This window comes from Mus musculus, chromosome 7, assembly GCF_000001635.26.
Source record: "Mus musculus strain C57BL/6J chromosome 7, GRCm38.p6 C57BL/6J".
NCBI classification, from domain to species: Eukaryota; Metazoa; Chordata; class Mammalia; order Rodentia; family Muridae; genus Mus; species Mus musculus.
In genome coordinates this window covers 102,179,528-102,194,389 of record NC_000073.6, presented here as the reverse complement: position 1 = coordinate 102,194,389, position 14,862 = coordinate 102,179,528, and the positions used below count along the sequence as shown (strand labels likewise).

Sequence of the window (14,862 nt, the reverse complement as noted above, 5' to 3'; positions counted from 1 at the left end):
TGACCTAGAAAGGCCTCCTGGCCTGTGTCTCACATTTACAACGAAGAGATTAGAGCAGAAGGAATGAGAAATACTGCTTAATTACTCCTCTACTTTTTGCTCATTGCAGATGTTGTTGACTTTGTAAATCTATATGTCGCCAGTGGCTATTTCTCTATATAGTACTTTAAGGCAGCCACTAACTGCCCTATGAGGTGATACTGTTTATGTGACAAGAGCACAGTAATATACAAGTGGCTAAGCAACCAACATTTTTGAAAGGTAAAACTGTAGGGATTTTGAAAAAAAAAAAGAACAAACTTTTTCTTGGTGTGTCTGAGTGAGGCAAAGTCTCATGTAGACCAGGGTAGCCTCAAACTCCTGCATCTACTTCCCTAGTGTTGTTATGACAGGTTTATGTCACCATTTCTGGAAGGATGTTGAAATATTTAAACATGCCACATAGAATGCAATCTTTTTTGTTTGTTCGGGGTTTTTGTTGTTGTAGTTGCTTTTGTTTTTGTTTTGTTTTGTTTTTTGAGACAACGTTTTTCTGTGTAGCCCTGGCTGTTCTGAAATCCATTCTGTTGATCAGGTTGAAAATCCAAAAAGAGATAGTCCTACCAACTTTAAACTATATATTTAGGATCAGAGTTCCTTGGAAGTGATAATTTACTAATAAGAAATCAAAATGCTCATAATGCTTATAACTTAACATTAAGTATTAGCAGGCAAGATTTTCCTTGTTTACTGACATTTCTATTAAAATATGTATAACGTCTCATATTTTAAAAACATAGTGTTGGGGCTGGGTCTTCAGAGGACCCAGGTTCAATTCCTAGTCTCCACATGGCAGCTTACAACTGTTTGTAACTCTAATTCCAGGGGATCCAGTATCCTTGGACAGACATACATGCAGACAAAATCCCAATGCACATAAATAAAAATAAGTCATTTTAAAAAATGAGAATTTTATTTTCTTTCTTTCTCTGTTTGACTGCCTTGTCTTGCCTTGCCTTGTTTTTTTTTTTTTTTTTTTTTGCTTCTCTTCTCTTCTCTTCTCTTCTCTTCTCTTCTCTTCTCTTCTCTTCTCTTCTCTTTTTTTTCTTTCCAGGCCTCAAACTCAGCATCTGCCTGCCACTGTCTCCTGATTGCTGAGATTCATGTATGCCACTACATCTGACAGTCATTAGTGCTTGCTTTTGTATAATGATATCTCCCCATCTCTCACTTTTATTTTCTTTCTCTTTTTTTTGGTTCTTCAACACAGGATTTCTCTGTGTAACCCTGGCTGTCCTGGAACTCACACTGTAAACCAGGTTGTCCTCGAACTCAGAAATCAGCCTGCCTCTGCCTCCCGAGTGCTGGGATTAAAGGCGTGCACCATCACTGCATTTTTGGTTTTGGTTTTTGGTTTTTGGTTTTTTGGTTTTTTAGATAGAGTGGTTCTGAATGACCCTAAACTTCTGATCCTTGTGTCTCTGCTTCTTGAGGACTGGGTTGTAAGTACAGATACCATATCTAGCTATAACTTTGTTGAGATAGAGTCTTATGTAGCACTGGCTGTTCTGGAACTCATTGCATAGAGCAGGCTGGCCTCAAACTCACAAAGGTCTATCTGTCTCTGCCTCTACTGAGATTATAGGTGTGGGCCACTATGCATGGCTAGAGAATACTATTTCTATATTAGTTTCTTCTTGGATTTTTGAGACAGTGTCTTTGTAGTCTCAACAAGCCTGGAATTCGCTATGTAGTTAGTCCAGGCTAGTACTGAACTGAGTGCAGCCCTTCCTACTTAGCCTCCCAAGTATTTGGATTACAATCCTGCTTCTGAGTTAGTTTCTGTAAAATAGCTAACAGTGCCCTCTGATGGTAAGTTTTTCCAGGGGTTGTTAACCTATCTATGCTTGATTGCTCCAATAGGACCACTTTACATATACAATATTTTGGTAATGTGTGGGTATATGAAATAATATATCTAAATAAAAGCATAATGCTGTTGTGATGTCTGTTGTGATGTTTTCAGAAAAACAGCTTCATTCAGCACTCTTTCATTCTTAGTAAGAAAAGGAGAAATGAGATGAAATATACATGTGAAGTAAAATGTTTCTTTTTAGTTTTGTCTGTAATATCTAAAAACTACATAAACATTTATTTAGCTAACCAATGGTTTTGGAATTGTTACCTTTGAAAGTTGTAACCGGGAAGCACATGTCATATGAAATAGAGCTTAAATCTGTTTCCTCGGGAGAAATGAAGAGTACTTGACAATGTGACAGCAGTGCTGCTTTACTCTAACCTGGCCTGCTTTCAAGGTGTGTTAACATTTAGTTGTTTGCTATTTAATTCTTGTTTTTCTAATTTACAGATTTTGGAACCAGTACTAGCAGTGGAGGACTCTTTGGAACTACAAATACCACCTCTAATCCTTTTGGTAGCACATCTGGCTCCCTTTTTGGGCCAAGTAGTTTTACAGCAGCACCTACAGGAACTACCATCAAATTTAATGTATGTATTTTCTTCCATATTTAATATTTAATTTTCTTCCATATTTCATATTTAATTTAATGTATATTTTTCCCCATTTGTGTATTTCTTTGTAGAATGATCAGATTGCTCCTATCTCCGGTAATACATATCACATTTTTGCTTTTAAAAAATTAATTTTTTTGTTTTGTTTTGTTTTTTCGAGACAGGGTTTCTCTGTATAGCCCTGGCTGTCCTGGAATTCACTCTGTAGACCAGGCTGGCCTCGAACTCAGAAATCCGCCTGCCTCTGCCTCCCGAGTGCTGGGATTAAAGGTGTGTGCCACCATGCCCGGCAAAATAAGATTTTTTATTTTGAGTTTATGTGTATGAATATTTGTTAGTGTTAGAACCTAGCATGTAGGTCCTAACACTTACCAAAACAGGAAACTAATCCATCAAAGACCTGGCCCATAATTCCAGGATCCAGGAAAATCCTTTAAATGAATTAACCTTGCTTTTTGACTAATTTAGTTTTTACTTCTTAGTAACTCTCCTAACTGAATTGTATGTCAACCAGGATGCAGTTTTTATGCAAAAAAGACAGACAGGTGAGGCTTGGAGCTGCTTGATTTGGGCAAGTTCGCCATGCAGTCACTAGTGGGCAATACAGTCTATTCTGTGTTTATTCTCTGATGAAATTACCTTGCAACACCTGGACTCTCTGCAAGAGCAGCTAGTACTCTTAACTGCTGAACCATCTCTCCAATCCCTAGTTTGGCTCTTTGTCTTTAAAATGTATTAAAAAACTTTTAGATTGGGTATGGCAGATGACTTTAAAATCCCAGCACTTGAGAGGCAGAGTCAGGTGTAGCTCTGTGAATTTAAGGCCAGCATGAATAGCAAATTCTAGGCCTGTCAGGGTTGTGTAGTAAGACTTTGTCTCAAAAATAACCGGTTTTGATGTTTCTTTGTTTTGTCTTTTAATTTTATGTGTATGGGTGTTTGAACTACATGTATATACATGTACCTTGTGTATGCAGTGCCCAGAAAGGCCACAAGAGCCTTCATCCTCTGGAACTGGAGTTACAACATGTGGGTGCTGGGGATTGAACCTGGGTCCTTTGGAAAAGCAATTAGTGTTCTTTTTTTTTTTTCTTTTTTTTCCTCAGAGCTGAGGACTGAACCCAGGGCCTTGTGCTTGCTAGGCAAGTGCTCAACTACTACTGAGCTAAATCCTCAACCCCTTAGATTTATTTATTTTACATACGTGAGTACACTGTCATTCCCTTCAGACACACCAGAAGAGGGCATTGGATCCCATTACAGATGGTTGTGAGCCACCATGTGATTGCTGGGAATTGAACTCAGGACCTCTGGAAGAGCAGTCAGTGCTCTTAATCACTGAGCCAACTCTCCAGTTCCCCTACAGATGATTTTTAGCTACCATGTGGGTTGCTGGGAATTAAACTCAGGACCTCTGGAAGAGCAGCCAGTGAGTGCTCTTAACTGCTGAGCCATTGCTAGTCCCCCCCACCCCATCCTGGGGTGGGAGGGATAATTTTTTAAAATCGTACTAATGACACTGTGTAGTGACTGTACACGCCTTTAGTCTCAGGAGACAGAGGCAGGCTGATCTCTGAGTTCCAAGGCCTGCCTGGTCTACAGAGCAAGTTCCAGGACAGCAAGGGCACCACAGAGAAAGAAGTCTTGTCTCCAAAAACAAACAAACAAAAAGTAGTTAATGGTTTTATAGGACTAATGAGTTGGCTCAGTGGTAAAGGCCTAATAACTGAGTTTGGTCTTTGGCACCCATATGGTAGAGGACAGAACTGCAAGTTGTCCTTTGATCCCTTTGCAGACAAGCAGAATAGTTAAAAAAAGAAAAATTACATACGTAATTAGTATGTATACAGGAAATGTGAAACATACATCTACTTTTTGTTGTCATTGTGGGGATTTAGCCAAAGTCTCATATATGGTAGGTGAGCACTTTATCACTGAGCTGTCTCCAGCATGAAACATATAGGTTATGATGTATATTAAGATTATTCTTTTTTTAATGGATATTTGTTTGCATTTCAAATGCTATCCCCTTTCCTGGTTTCCCCTCTGCAAACCCCCTTCCCTATCCCCTCTTACCCTGCTTCTATGAGAGTCCTCCCCCACCCATCCACTCCTGCCTCACTGCTCTAGCATTCCTCTACACTGGGGCATCAAGCCTTCACAGGACCAAGGGCCTCCCCTCCCACTGATGCCAGATAAATCCCCTCAGCTCCTTCAGTTCTTCCACTGGGGTGCCTGTGCTCAGTCAGATGGTTGGCTGCAAGCATCTGCATATGTATTGGTCAGGATCTGGCAGAGTCTCTCAGGAGACAGCTGTTATCAGGCTCCTATCAGCAAGCTGTAGTGTCTGGGTTTAGTGTCAGTTTGTGGGATTGGTTCCCAGGTGGGGTCATCTCTGAATGGCCTTTCATTCAGTTTCTGTTCCACTCTTTGTCCCTGTGTTTCCTTTACACAGGAGCAATTCTGGGTTAAAATTTTGGAGATGGGTGGGTGGCCCCATCTCTCAACTGTAAGGGAGAGGGAAGAACTTGCCTAACCTCTGGATATGGACTAGACAGGTTCTTCCTCCCCTTTGGAGTATTTCAGCTAATGTCATCACCTTCGGGTCCTGGGAGGCTTTTGCTTCCCTGGCATCTGTGACTTTCTGGTTGCTACCCCCAGTTCCTCATCCCCCATTGCTACACATCTCTGTTCAACTTCCTGACCCTCTGTATATCTCCATCTCCTCCCATACCTGATTCTGCCCCTCTTCCTACCCCCTTCCTCCCAAGTTCCTCCGACCCTCTACTTCCCTTGATTATTTTGTTCCCCCTTCTAAGTAGGACTGAAGCATCCACTCTTTGCTCTTCTTCCTCTTGAGCTTCATGTGGTCCGTGAGTTGTATCGTGGGTATTCCACACTCTTTGCCTGATATCCATACCATGTGTGTTCTTTTGTGACTGGGTTACCTCGCTTAGGATGATATTTTCTAGATCCATCCATTTGCCTGCAAATTTTGTGAAGTCATTGTTTTTAATAGCTCAGTAGTACTCCACGGTGAAAATTTATTACATTTTCTGTATCCATTCCTCTATTAAGGGACATCTGGATTGTTTCCAGCTTCTGGCTATTATAAATATGGCTGCTTTCTACATAGTGGAGCATGTGTTCTTATTACATGTTGGAAATCTTCTGGGTATATGCCAGAAGGATAGTACTATGTCCAGTTTTCTGAGGAACCGCCAGACTGATTTACACAGTGGTTGTACCAGTATGCAATCCTACTAACAGTGGAGGAGTGTTCCTATTTCCCCACATCCTTGCCAGCATCTGCTGTCACCTGGCTTTTTGATCTTAGCCATTCTGACTAGTGTGAGGTGGAATCTCACGGTCATTTTGATTTGCATTTCCCTGATGACTAAGGATGTTGAACATTTCTTCAGGTGCTTCTTTGCCATTCAAGTTTCCCCAGTTGAGAATTCTCTGTCTAGCTCTGTTCCTCATTTTTTGATAGAGTTACTTGGTTCTCTTGAGTCTAACTTATTGAGTTTTTTGTATATATTGGATACTAGCCCTCTGTTGGATGTAGGATTGGTAAAGATCTTTTCCCAGTCTGTTGGTTGCTGTTTTGTTTGTATTGACAGTGTCCTGTGCCTTACAGAGAACTTTGCAATTTTATGAGGTCCCATTTGACTATTGTTGATCTTAGAGCATAAGCCATTGGTGTTCATTGGAACTTCCCTTGTGCCTATGTGTTCGAGGTTCTTCCCCACTTTGTCCTCCATATAGTTCAGTGTATCTGGTTTTATGTGGAGATCCTTGGTCCACTTGGACTTGAGCTTTGTACAAGGAGGTAAGAATGGATCAATTTGCATTCTTCTACATGCTGATGGCCAGTTGAACCAGCATCATTTGTTGGAAATGTTGTCTTTTTTCCACTGGATGGTTTTACCTTCTTTGTCAAAGATCAAGTGACCATAGGTGTGTGGGTTCATTTCTGGGTCTTCAATTCTATGCCATTGATCTACCTCTGTACCAATACCCTGCAGTTTTTATCACTATTGCTCTGTAGTACAGCTTGAGGTCAGGGATGGTGATTCCACCAGATTGTCCTTTATTGTTGAGAATAATTTTCGCTATCCTGGGTTAAGATTATTACTCCAATTAAATTTGTGTTCAATGTTGGTTATGATAGCCCATATGAAGCAAAATTTCTGAGGTAGGGTCTTGCTGTGTAATTCAGGCTGTCTTTATACTAGCTCTCTACATAACTCAAGACTGGCCTTGAACTCAGAGTGGTCTTGCTTTGGCTTTTTAAGTGCTAGGATTACAAGTGTCTGTCACTATTTCTGTTCTTAGGCAGCATTGGAATAATCTTCTGTTTATAGAAATAAAAAATAAAGAACAGACCATAGAAAAATAAGACTTCTTTGTGGAGTTAAATGGGATAATCCATCAATAGTCTATAACTATTCAAGAGTAAAATCTTGCCAGCCAGTAGTGGCATACAACTTTATTCCCATCACTTGGGAGGCAGAGGTAGGAAGATCTCTGTGAGTTGAAGGCTAGCCCAGTCTTCAGAGTGAGTTCCAGAACAGTCAAGACTATACTGTAAAACCTAGTCTCCAAAAACAAAACAAAACAGATTATTCAGGTGGTTATGTTATAGGGGAAAGATCAGAGATGTTGCCATATATTTTAATCAAGTATCTTAGATAACAATTTTGTTTTACCATGAGGTTCTTACTGTGTTGCCCAGGCTGCTCTTGAATTCTTGGTCTCAAATGATCTAAAATAATTGGGATTATATGTGTGTTTTCGATTGTGCCTAGTTCTAACTTTTAGTTTGTTTGTGTAGCCCACCCAGGTTGGACTGGTATTCAGGGCTGCCTCTAGAGTCCTGGGATTGTAGGTATGGGCACTACATGGTCTCCTAATGATGTCTTTTGAGTAGGCGTGGAGCATGGGGATTTAATCCAAGCCTTTGCAAATGTTAATCAGGCACTAACCACTGAGCAGTATTATAGTCTTTGCCCTAACTTGTTATAAAAAAAAAAATGAAGTGGGGAATAGTTTTAAAGTTTAGTGATTGAGGAATTGTGTCTGTGAGAGTAGACAGAAAACTTGGAATTTGAAATATGCCTTTGTCTTTCTTTGCAGCCTCCCACTGGTACAGATACTATGGTCAAAGCTGGAGTTAGCACTAACATCAGTACAAAGCATCAGTGTATTACTGCTATGAAAGAATATGAAAGCAAGTCATTAGAGGTCAGTAAAATGAAGGGAAAAAACCCAGCTTAATACTTTTTTTAAGATTTAATGGTTCACATTGGTTCTGAATAATAGCCTGACGTTAGTAAAGATGTTTTTCAAGATAACGTATTATCTTTATGTATTTATTATGTATTTTAGGCTAGGGTAATATTCTCCACATATACAGGAGTACTACGTACATCTTTCTATCAAGTATTATATACTTGTTAGATATTTACATTGTAGTGACAATACATTTGTGTACATACATGATCTTTTAGTAAATTTGTGCAAAATCCTAAATATCTGGCTTAAAATTTTTTTCACTAAGTGAAAGGATGCGTATCAAGTGACAGCATAGAAAAAAAAAAAAACAAGAAACAAAGCATATCTAACATTCCAAATGTCCTTCTTGTTCTCTCCCCTCCAAAATTAGCTTCCACCTTGACTGTCCATTTTTTGCCCATTTCTTAATTTTATATAGATGGACACTGACTTTGTACTTCAGTATATCAGTTATATTACTCTGTAACAGATTCTTGTGTAGGTCTCCTCTAAGTAATTTTTTTGCCATATGTTAATTTTGGTAATGTATTTACTTTCAGGAACTACGTTTGGAGGATTATCAGGCTAACCGGAAAGGCCCACAGAACCAAGTGGGAGGAGGCACCACGGCTGGCTTATTTGGGTCTTCTCCAGCAACTTCCAGTGCAACAGGGCTCTTCAGCTCCTCCACCACTAATTCAGCCTTTTCATATGGTCAGAACAAAACTGCCTTTGGAACTAGTAAGCACTTTATTATACCATAAAGAAAAATGGTCAGACTGCGTGTTAGTGGCTCTTGCCTTCAATCCCAGCACTCAAGGAGAGGAAGGCATATGTCTCTGAGTTTTAGGTCAGTGTGAACTACAAAGTTAGTTCCAGGACAGTCAGGGCTATTCAGAACACCCCCACCCCCACCCAATCCCCACCTCCACCTTCCAAAAAAAGGTCAAATAGAAGTAAATCATGACTGTCACTTTGTTACAAGAGCTGTGGGGAAAAGCAGTTGGGATATTTATGAGTAAGAAGAGACAGTTAAAAGTGTAGGTGGCTAAGGAGTCCTTTCATTTCAGAAGGTGATATTTGAGTAATATCAAGGTAAAAGAACTGGTTGTATGTGTTTTTAGGAAAATTCAGCTAACTTGAAAATATGTGTCTTAAAACCCTAAGGTTTTAGAAGTTTTTTTGAAGAAGGGTCTCACTATGTAATTCAGATTGACTTCAAAATCAAAGCAGTCCTTCACCTTTCAGATGCTGGGATTATAGACATGAGCCAGAAGGCCTAGCAAAACTTAAGTTGGAGGAACAGTCAGTTCTCTTAACCATTGAGTCATCTCCGGCCTGAATAGTTTTTCTTATAAAATAGAGGAAAAGTTGAGTTCACAAAGAAAAGTCATTTAGTCAATTTAGAATTTTTGAGTTGAAGTCTAGTAGAAAAGAACATTTTAATATAAAGTAGAGCTAGCTGAAGATAGAAAATAAGGTTACTAAGGGATGACCATACAATAATTTAGCAGTAGAAAAAGCTCAGACGATTGTTGGCTCATTTGAGAGAATTTTTGGGTTGTATTTTGTTTTGTTTTGTTTTTTCATTTGTTTTTTTGTTTGTGTTTGTTTTTATTCTTTTTCTGAAAGGCACAACTGGATTTGGAACAAATCCAGGTGGTCTCTTTGGCCAACAGAATCAACAGACTACCAGTCTCTTCAGCAAACCATTTGGCCAGGCTACAACCACCCCGAATACTGGCTTTTCCTTTGGTAATACCAGCACCCTTGGACAGCCAAGCACCAATACTATGGTAAGAAACAGACCCTTAGTTAACTCCAGGTCTTATTTATGAAGCTAAGTAATGGGACTAGTAGTCATGTTTAACTTATAAGTGCTATCTCTACTGCATTTCTTTTGAATGGAGGTTATTCAGTATAGGGAAGAAAACAAACCTTTCTTTCAAATAATGAAGACCTGGATTTTGTATCAGACCAGTGAGTACATTGAGATTTTGTTGAGTAAGTCATCCTTTCTGACATAGTTTTCTTTCACTAAGAGCTTGCCTAGTGGGTGTCAGGTGGCTGTCTTGAAGCTATATGCCTTGTGATATTGATGTTTTGATTCAGATGGAGTGGGAAGAAAATAATGAGAATGGAGCGTGTATGTATGATCACAATACGTTATGTACATGGATGAGATTGTTGAAACAATACTGAAGGTAAAGACAGTGGTTAAGGCATTCTAGGGACAGATATGGAACTGGATATGCTGTAATGTTGGCAGTTGGGAAGAGGATCAAGAGTTCAAGGATAACATTGACTATGCATCTGGTTCAAGTCCAGTCTGGGCTGCATGAGACTAATCTCAAAAATTCAATGAAGCACATGAGTAAAATTGAATACAGAAACGAATCCTCACATTTATATACAACTGATTTTCCAGCATGAGTACAGTAGCTGATTGTCCTTCTGTAGAAGAACGAGGTTAAAGCCCTTATATCTGAGCTTTATTTACTCAATAGATCAAATACCCAGAATTGTAAAACTCATGATTGTGTTTCATCATTGTGTTTATGACCCTGGATATCACTCTGCAGTCCAGGCTGACCTGAAACTCATGATCTTCTTGCTTCAGCCTCATTCACGATGGGTTAAGTTTATAAAGCATTTAGAAGGAAGTGAGGTGGTTTCTTATGTTGTTTGCTTTGATAGCAGGCTCTTATACCAGTAGCTTATACCAGAACACCTTAGAGCACATGAATTCATTGAAAGTTTTAATACATGCCCAGCACTTGAAGCTCACTTATTCTGGAAACAGGGGCTTTGGTTATAGGGGATAAATTTATAGTTCTGCACTCTAAAGTTTTGATATTTCAGGGTTTTTACAAAGAAATTTTTAAGAATTTTATGTTTATCACACATGCTTTAATAAATAATGGTGACTTTTTAAAAACCAATCTAAGACTTTAAAGAAAACTATTATGAACTGCCTTTTAATCTAGATTACACTTTCCAGGGCCTATTTGGAGTAACCCAAGCCTCACAACCAGGAGGTCTTTTTGGGACAGCTACAAACACCAGCACTGGGACAGCATTTGGGACAGGAACAGGTCTCTTTGGGCAGCCCAATACTGGATTTGGTGCAGTTGGTTCGGTAGGTATTCACAGTTGACTGTAACTTGGAGTTCTTAAATCTGTTAAATATATATATATATATATAAAATAGATAACTATTTTCTAAGAATTTAACATATATGTTTGTGTTTTTTGTTTCCCCCCCTCTCTATTCATATATAAATATGTATACATATAATTTGTATTCATTTTAAAATTCATTTATGCATATGTATGCCTCTACTATACTGCACACATGGCAATCAGAAACCACTTATTTGTTGGAGTCCAGTCTCTCCTGCTCTATGGGTTCCAAGGATCAAACTCAGATCATCAGGCTGGGTGGCAAGTATGTTTACCCGAGCCATCTTGCCAGCTTCTCTCAGTCTTTCTTCTCAGGCTGACTGGGACTTCTATGTAGCCAAGGATAACCTTGAACTCCTCCTGACTGCTTCCTTAATGTTGGGATTCAGGCATGTACTACTACATTAGTAGTTTGCCCCAAACTACTAATCTTTGTGTTTTCACTTCCCTGGTGCTAGTATTGCAAATATTTGCCATCATGCCCAGTTTCATGAAGTGTTGGGGTCTAAACCTGGGCTTCATGCATTCTTTTTTTTTTTTTTTTTTTTTTTTTTTAAGATTTATTTATTTATTTATTATATGTAAGTACACTGTAGTTGTCTTCAGATACACCAGAAGAGGGCATCAGATCTCATTACGGGTGGTTGTGAGCCACCATGTGGTTGCTGGGATTTGAACATCGGACCTTCGGAAGAGCAGTCGGGTGCTCTTACCCACTGAGCCATCTCACCAGCCCGGCTTCATGCATTCTAAAAAGCACTATACTAACTGGAGTCTGTTTTCCCGCCCCATTGTTTATTTTCAGTTACTAAATTGTCTCTTACCTCAGTGATGGCATGGTTTGCATCCGTTTGAACATGCTGTTAAGAACTGGGGAGATCGTTCAGCAGTTAAAAGCACTGGCTGTTCTCCCAAATGACCTAGCCCCACATGGCAGCTCAAACATGTCTCACTCCAGTTTCAAGGAACCCAACACCATCTTCTGACTTCTGCAGGCACTAAATATTAAATATACACATGGTACACAGACATACATGTAGGCAAATATCCATACACATTTAATACAAACCTTTAAAAAGAGAAAGAAAATAAAATACTGTTATAGTCATTTTAGTTTTAAATTGAGAATTAGCAGTGCTTATTTTTATTATGTACAGCATAAAGTCTTTTTGATGTGTTTGTTTTGTACTTAGTGCCTTTGCTACTTTAAGCCTCCTCCAAAGTTTCAAAGATTTATATTGTAGAATCCATTTGGTTAATTTAAATTATGTAGTCTTAATTTAGATTGTTTAAATCAGGTTTTTTTTTCCTTTCTTTCTTTGTTCTTTCTTTAAGATAGGATTTTACTATGTAGCCCTGGCAGTCATGAACCTTGCTATGTAGACCAGGGTGGCTTCAAACTCAAAAGATTGATCTACCTTTACTTGCATAGTGCTGAGATTGAAGGCCTGCACCACCATGTGTAGCCCAAATCAGATAAATTTGAACACCTAGGGTTTTTCACTGTGTTTTAGAAGATAAACTGGTATAATATTTGGAATTTAAATGCTTTTGGTGTTGATCAAGGAGTCACAGGGATTCTCTTACTGTGGAATGTGTAACTCAGTTATTCAGTTTGTTGAGTAAGTTGTCTAAGTATAGAACTACTGTTTTGGAATGCAATTAATCTAAAAAGCAGTGCTAAATTTTATACTATAATAGCACTTGAGAAAAAAAATGACAAAAGTTTCAGAGTACCTTGGGTGTAGCAATGTGTGGCTGGCATGAGTAAGGCCCTAGTTTTTATCATCAGCACTACCATCACCACCACTGCAAAGAGCTGGTCAAACATCTGAGACAACAAGATTAAAAGTTTGAATCCAACCTGGGCTACAGAGAAGTCAAGGGCAGCCTCAACCACAATACTCTGCTCAAAAATAAAAAGCAGGGGAGGGCCTGAGGATGTAGCTGGCCTTGGGTTCAATTCTCAGGCTACAAACAAAAATGTTTTCTCCCTTTACCCTCTTGACTTTTCCCTCTCTCGTCTCCAGTAAAGACAGCTGGTCTTCCTCTTGGTTTAGTTTTCCACGTGCTGGAACTGCAGGCCTGTACTACCACCCTTGGCTAATAGTCACCTTTGTATTTTTTCTTTGACTAGCTGAAATCCTGTTTGCTGAGGTGTTAATTTTCTGTGTTAGTAGCATTGTTCTTACACCTTACTCAGACTGTTATATCTTCTGATATCTTGTCTGTGTTTAGCTGTCTTTTCCTAAAATTATAACTTTCTTCCATTACATATTCAATACTTGCTTGCACTCTTCCTTATTACTTACAGTTATGTTGATTGTCTGTCTGTACATATGTGAGTGTGGATGAGGTACATATGTGAGTATGGATGAGGGACCCTCAGAGGTCAGAGGTGTTGGATTCCGGGGAACTCCAGTTCCAGGGAGTTTTGAGCCACTTAATATGAGTGCTGGGAACTGAACTTGGAAGAGTTATTAGTGCTCTTAACTGCTGAGCCATCTTTCTAGCCCCTATTATTATTTTTTATTTTTATTATTTTATGTTACGTGTGTATACATGAGTACAGGTGTTTGAAGAGTTGTCAGATCCCCCTGGAGTTGGAGTTACGGATGCTTGGGGGCGTGGGTACTGAGAGTCACACTTATTTGCTCTTTATTTTGTTGTTGTTGGTAGTGGTGGTTTTTTACTTTATGTACATTGGTGTTTTGTCTACATGTATATCAAGGGTATCACATCTTGGAATTACAAGCAGTTGTGAGCTGCCATGAGGTTTTTGGGAATTGAACTTGAGTCCTCTGAAAGAGCAGTCAGTGCTCTCAACCACAACACCATCTCATCATGCAACAAAGCCTGTTGTATCTTTATATTATCCTAATTTTCCTGTATTTTCTTTTTAGACCCTGTTTGGCAATAACAAGCTTACAACTTTTGGAACCAGCACAACCAGTGCTCCTTCATTTGGTACAACCAGTGGCGGGCTCTTCGGTAACAAACCAACCCTGACTTTAGGAACCAATACAAACACTTCCAATTTTGGTACATATAAAATGCAGGTTTGACTCTCTTAAAGTTACACTGACTATACCACACATCATTCTCCTGATTCATATGATTGGAAATGTTTAAAAATTCTCAGGTAAGCTGTAGCCTGATGCTACATACCAGAAGGAAAGATTTTTTTTAAAGTCATGAAACATGATATGAGATATTTAGTATAGACAATTTGGTTTTCATTTTCTTTGGATTACCTCAGCAGTAACTGAAAAAGCATGTGTGAACCTCATTTGTGTGAGGTAACCCATTCTATTTAGGTAGTAGGTTTCAAACATGAAGGTGTACTGTACAAGGAGAAAGTCAAAGTTTTGCTGAATTAGAATATTATTCTGGCAATTTTCAGTGTAGTAGCTAATGCCTGTAACTGCTGAAGCAGGAGCCATGATTTCTAGTCTAGGCCATCCATCCTGTGCTGCAGGATGAGACTGTCTCAACATGAGCAATAGCAAAAAGCGTGAGTGCTTATTTCTTATTTAAAAATCAAGAGAATAGAGATAAAATTGAGCAAAATTGTAGAAAGAAAAAAAAGGAACTTTATTCTTTTTACCTGTGTTAGAAATATTTAAACCAGTTTAAAAGAAGTTCCGTGTTTTATCCTCATCCATACACAATTATGTTTTTAGACATTCAACATTCTGTGAGGTGCAAGGTTCATTTTAGTCACAAGGGTTCAAATGGCGTTGAACATTTTGTTTGCCAGAGTTCTCATTAGGAAATGTTGATTTTTTTTCTGGGAAGGTATTTGCAGAATACCGTTATTGTCATAGGCTGGTAGTTAGAACCTTTTTTCAGAGAGCTTTTGTGTCTTTTTATTTTTCTTTATTTGCCATG

The 14,862-nt window shown here is 38.9% G+C and overlaps 1 protein-coding gene across 10 annotated transcripts in view; it reads left to right on the top strand.

The window, feature by feature from the left end:
• The window catches only part of Nup98 (nucleoporin 98), a 90,767-nt gene that overhangs the window by 15,777 nt on the left and 60,128 nt on the right, over window positions 1-14,862 (top strand). For 5 of the 10 annotated variants that reach the window (XM_006507896.3, XM_030242624.1, XM_030242623.1 and 2 more), the window contains exons 5-10: window positions 2,348-2,487; window positions 7,651-7,758; window positions 8,349-8,529; window positions 9,421-9,584; window positions 10,790-10,927; window positions 13,875-13,962. In XM_006507896.3, the coding sequence (XP_006507959.1) occupies window positions 2,348-2,487; window positions 7,651-7,758; window positions 8,349-8,529; window positions 9,421-9,584; window positions 10,790-10,927; window positions 13,875-13,962 (819 nt within the window). Of the gene's footprint in view, window positions 1-2,347; window positions 2,488-7,650; window positions 7,759-8,348; window positions 8,530-9,420; window positions 9,585-10,789; window positions 10,928-13,874; window positions 14,014-14,862 lie in introns of all 10 variants that reach the window. The other 5 variants (NM_001287164.1, XM_006507897.3, XM_006507895.3 and 2 more) reach the window with 1 other exon arrangement.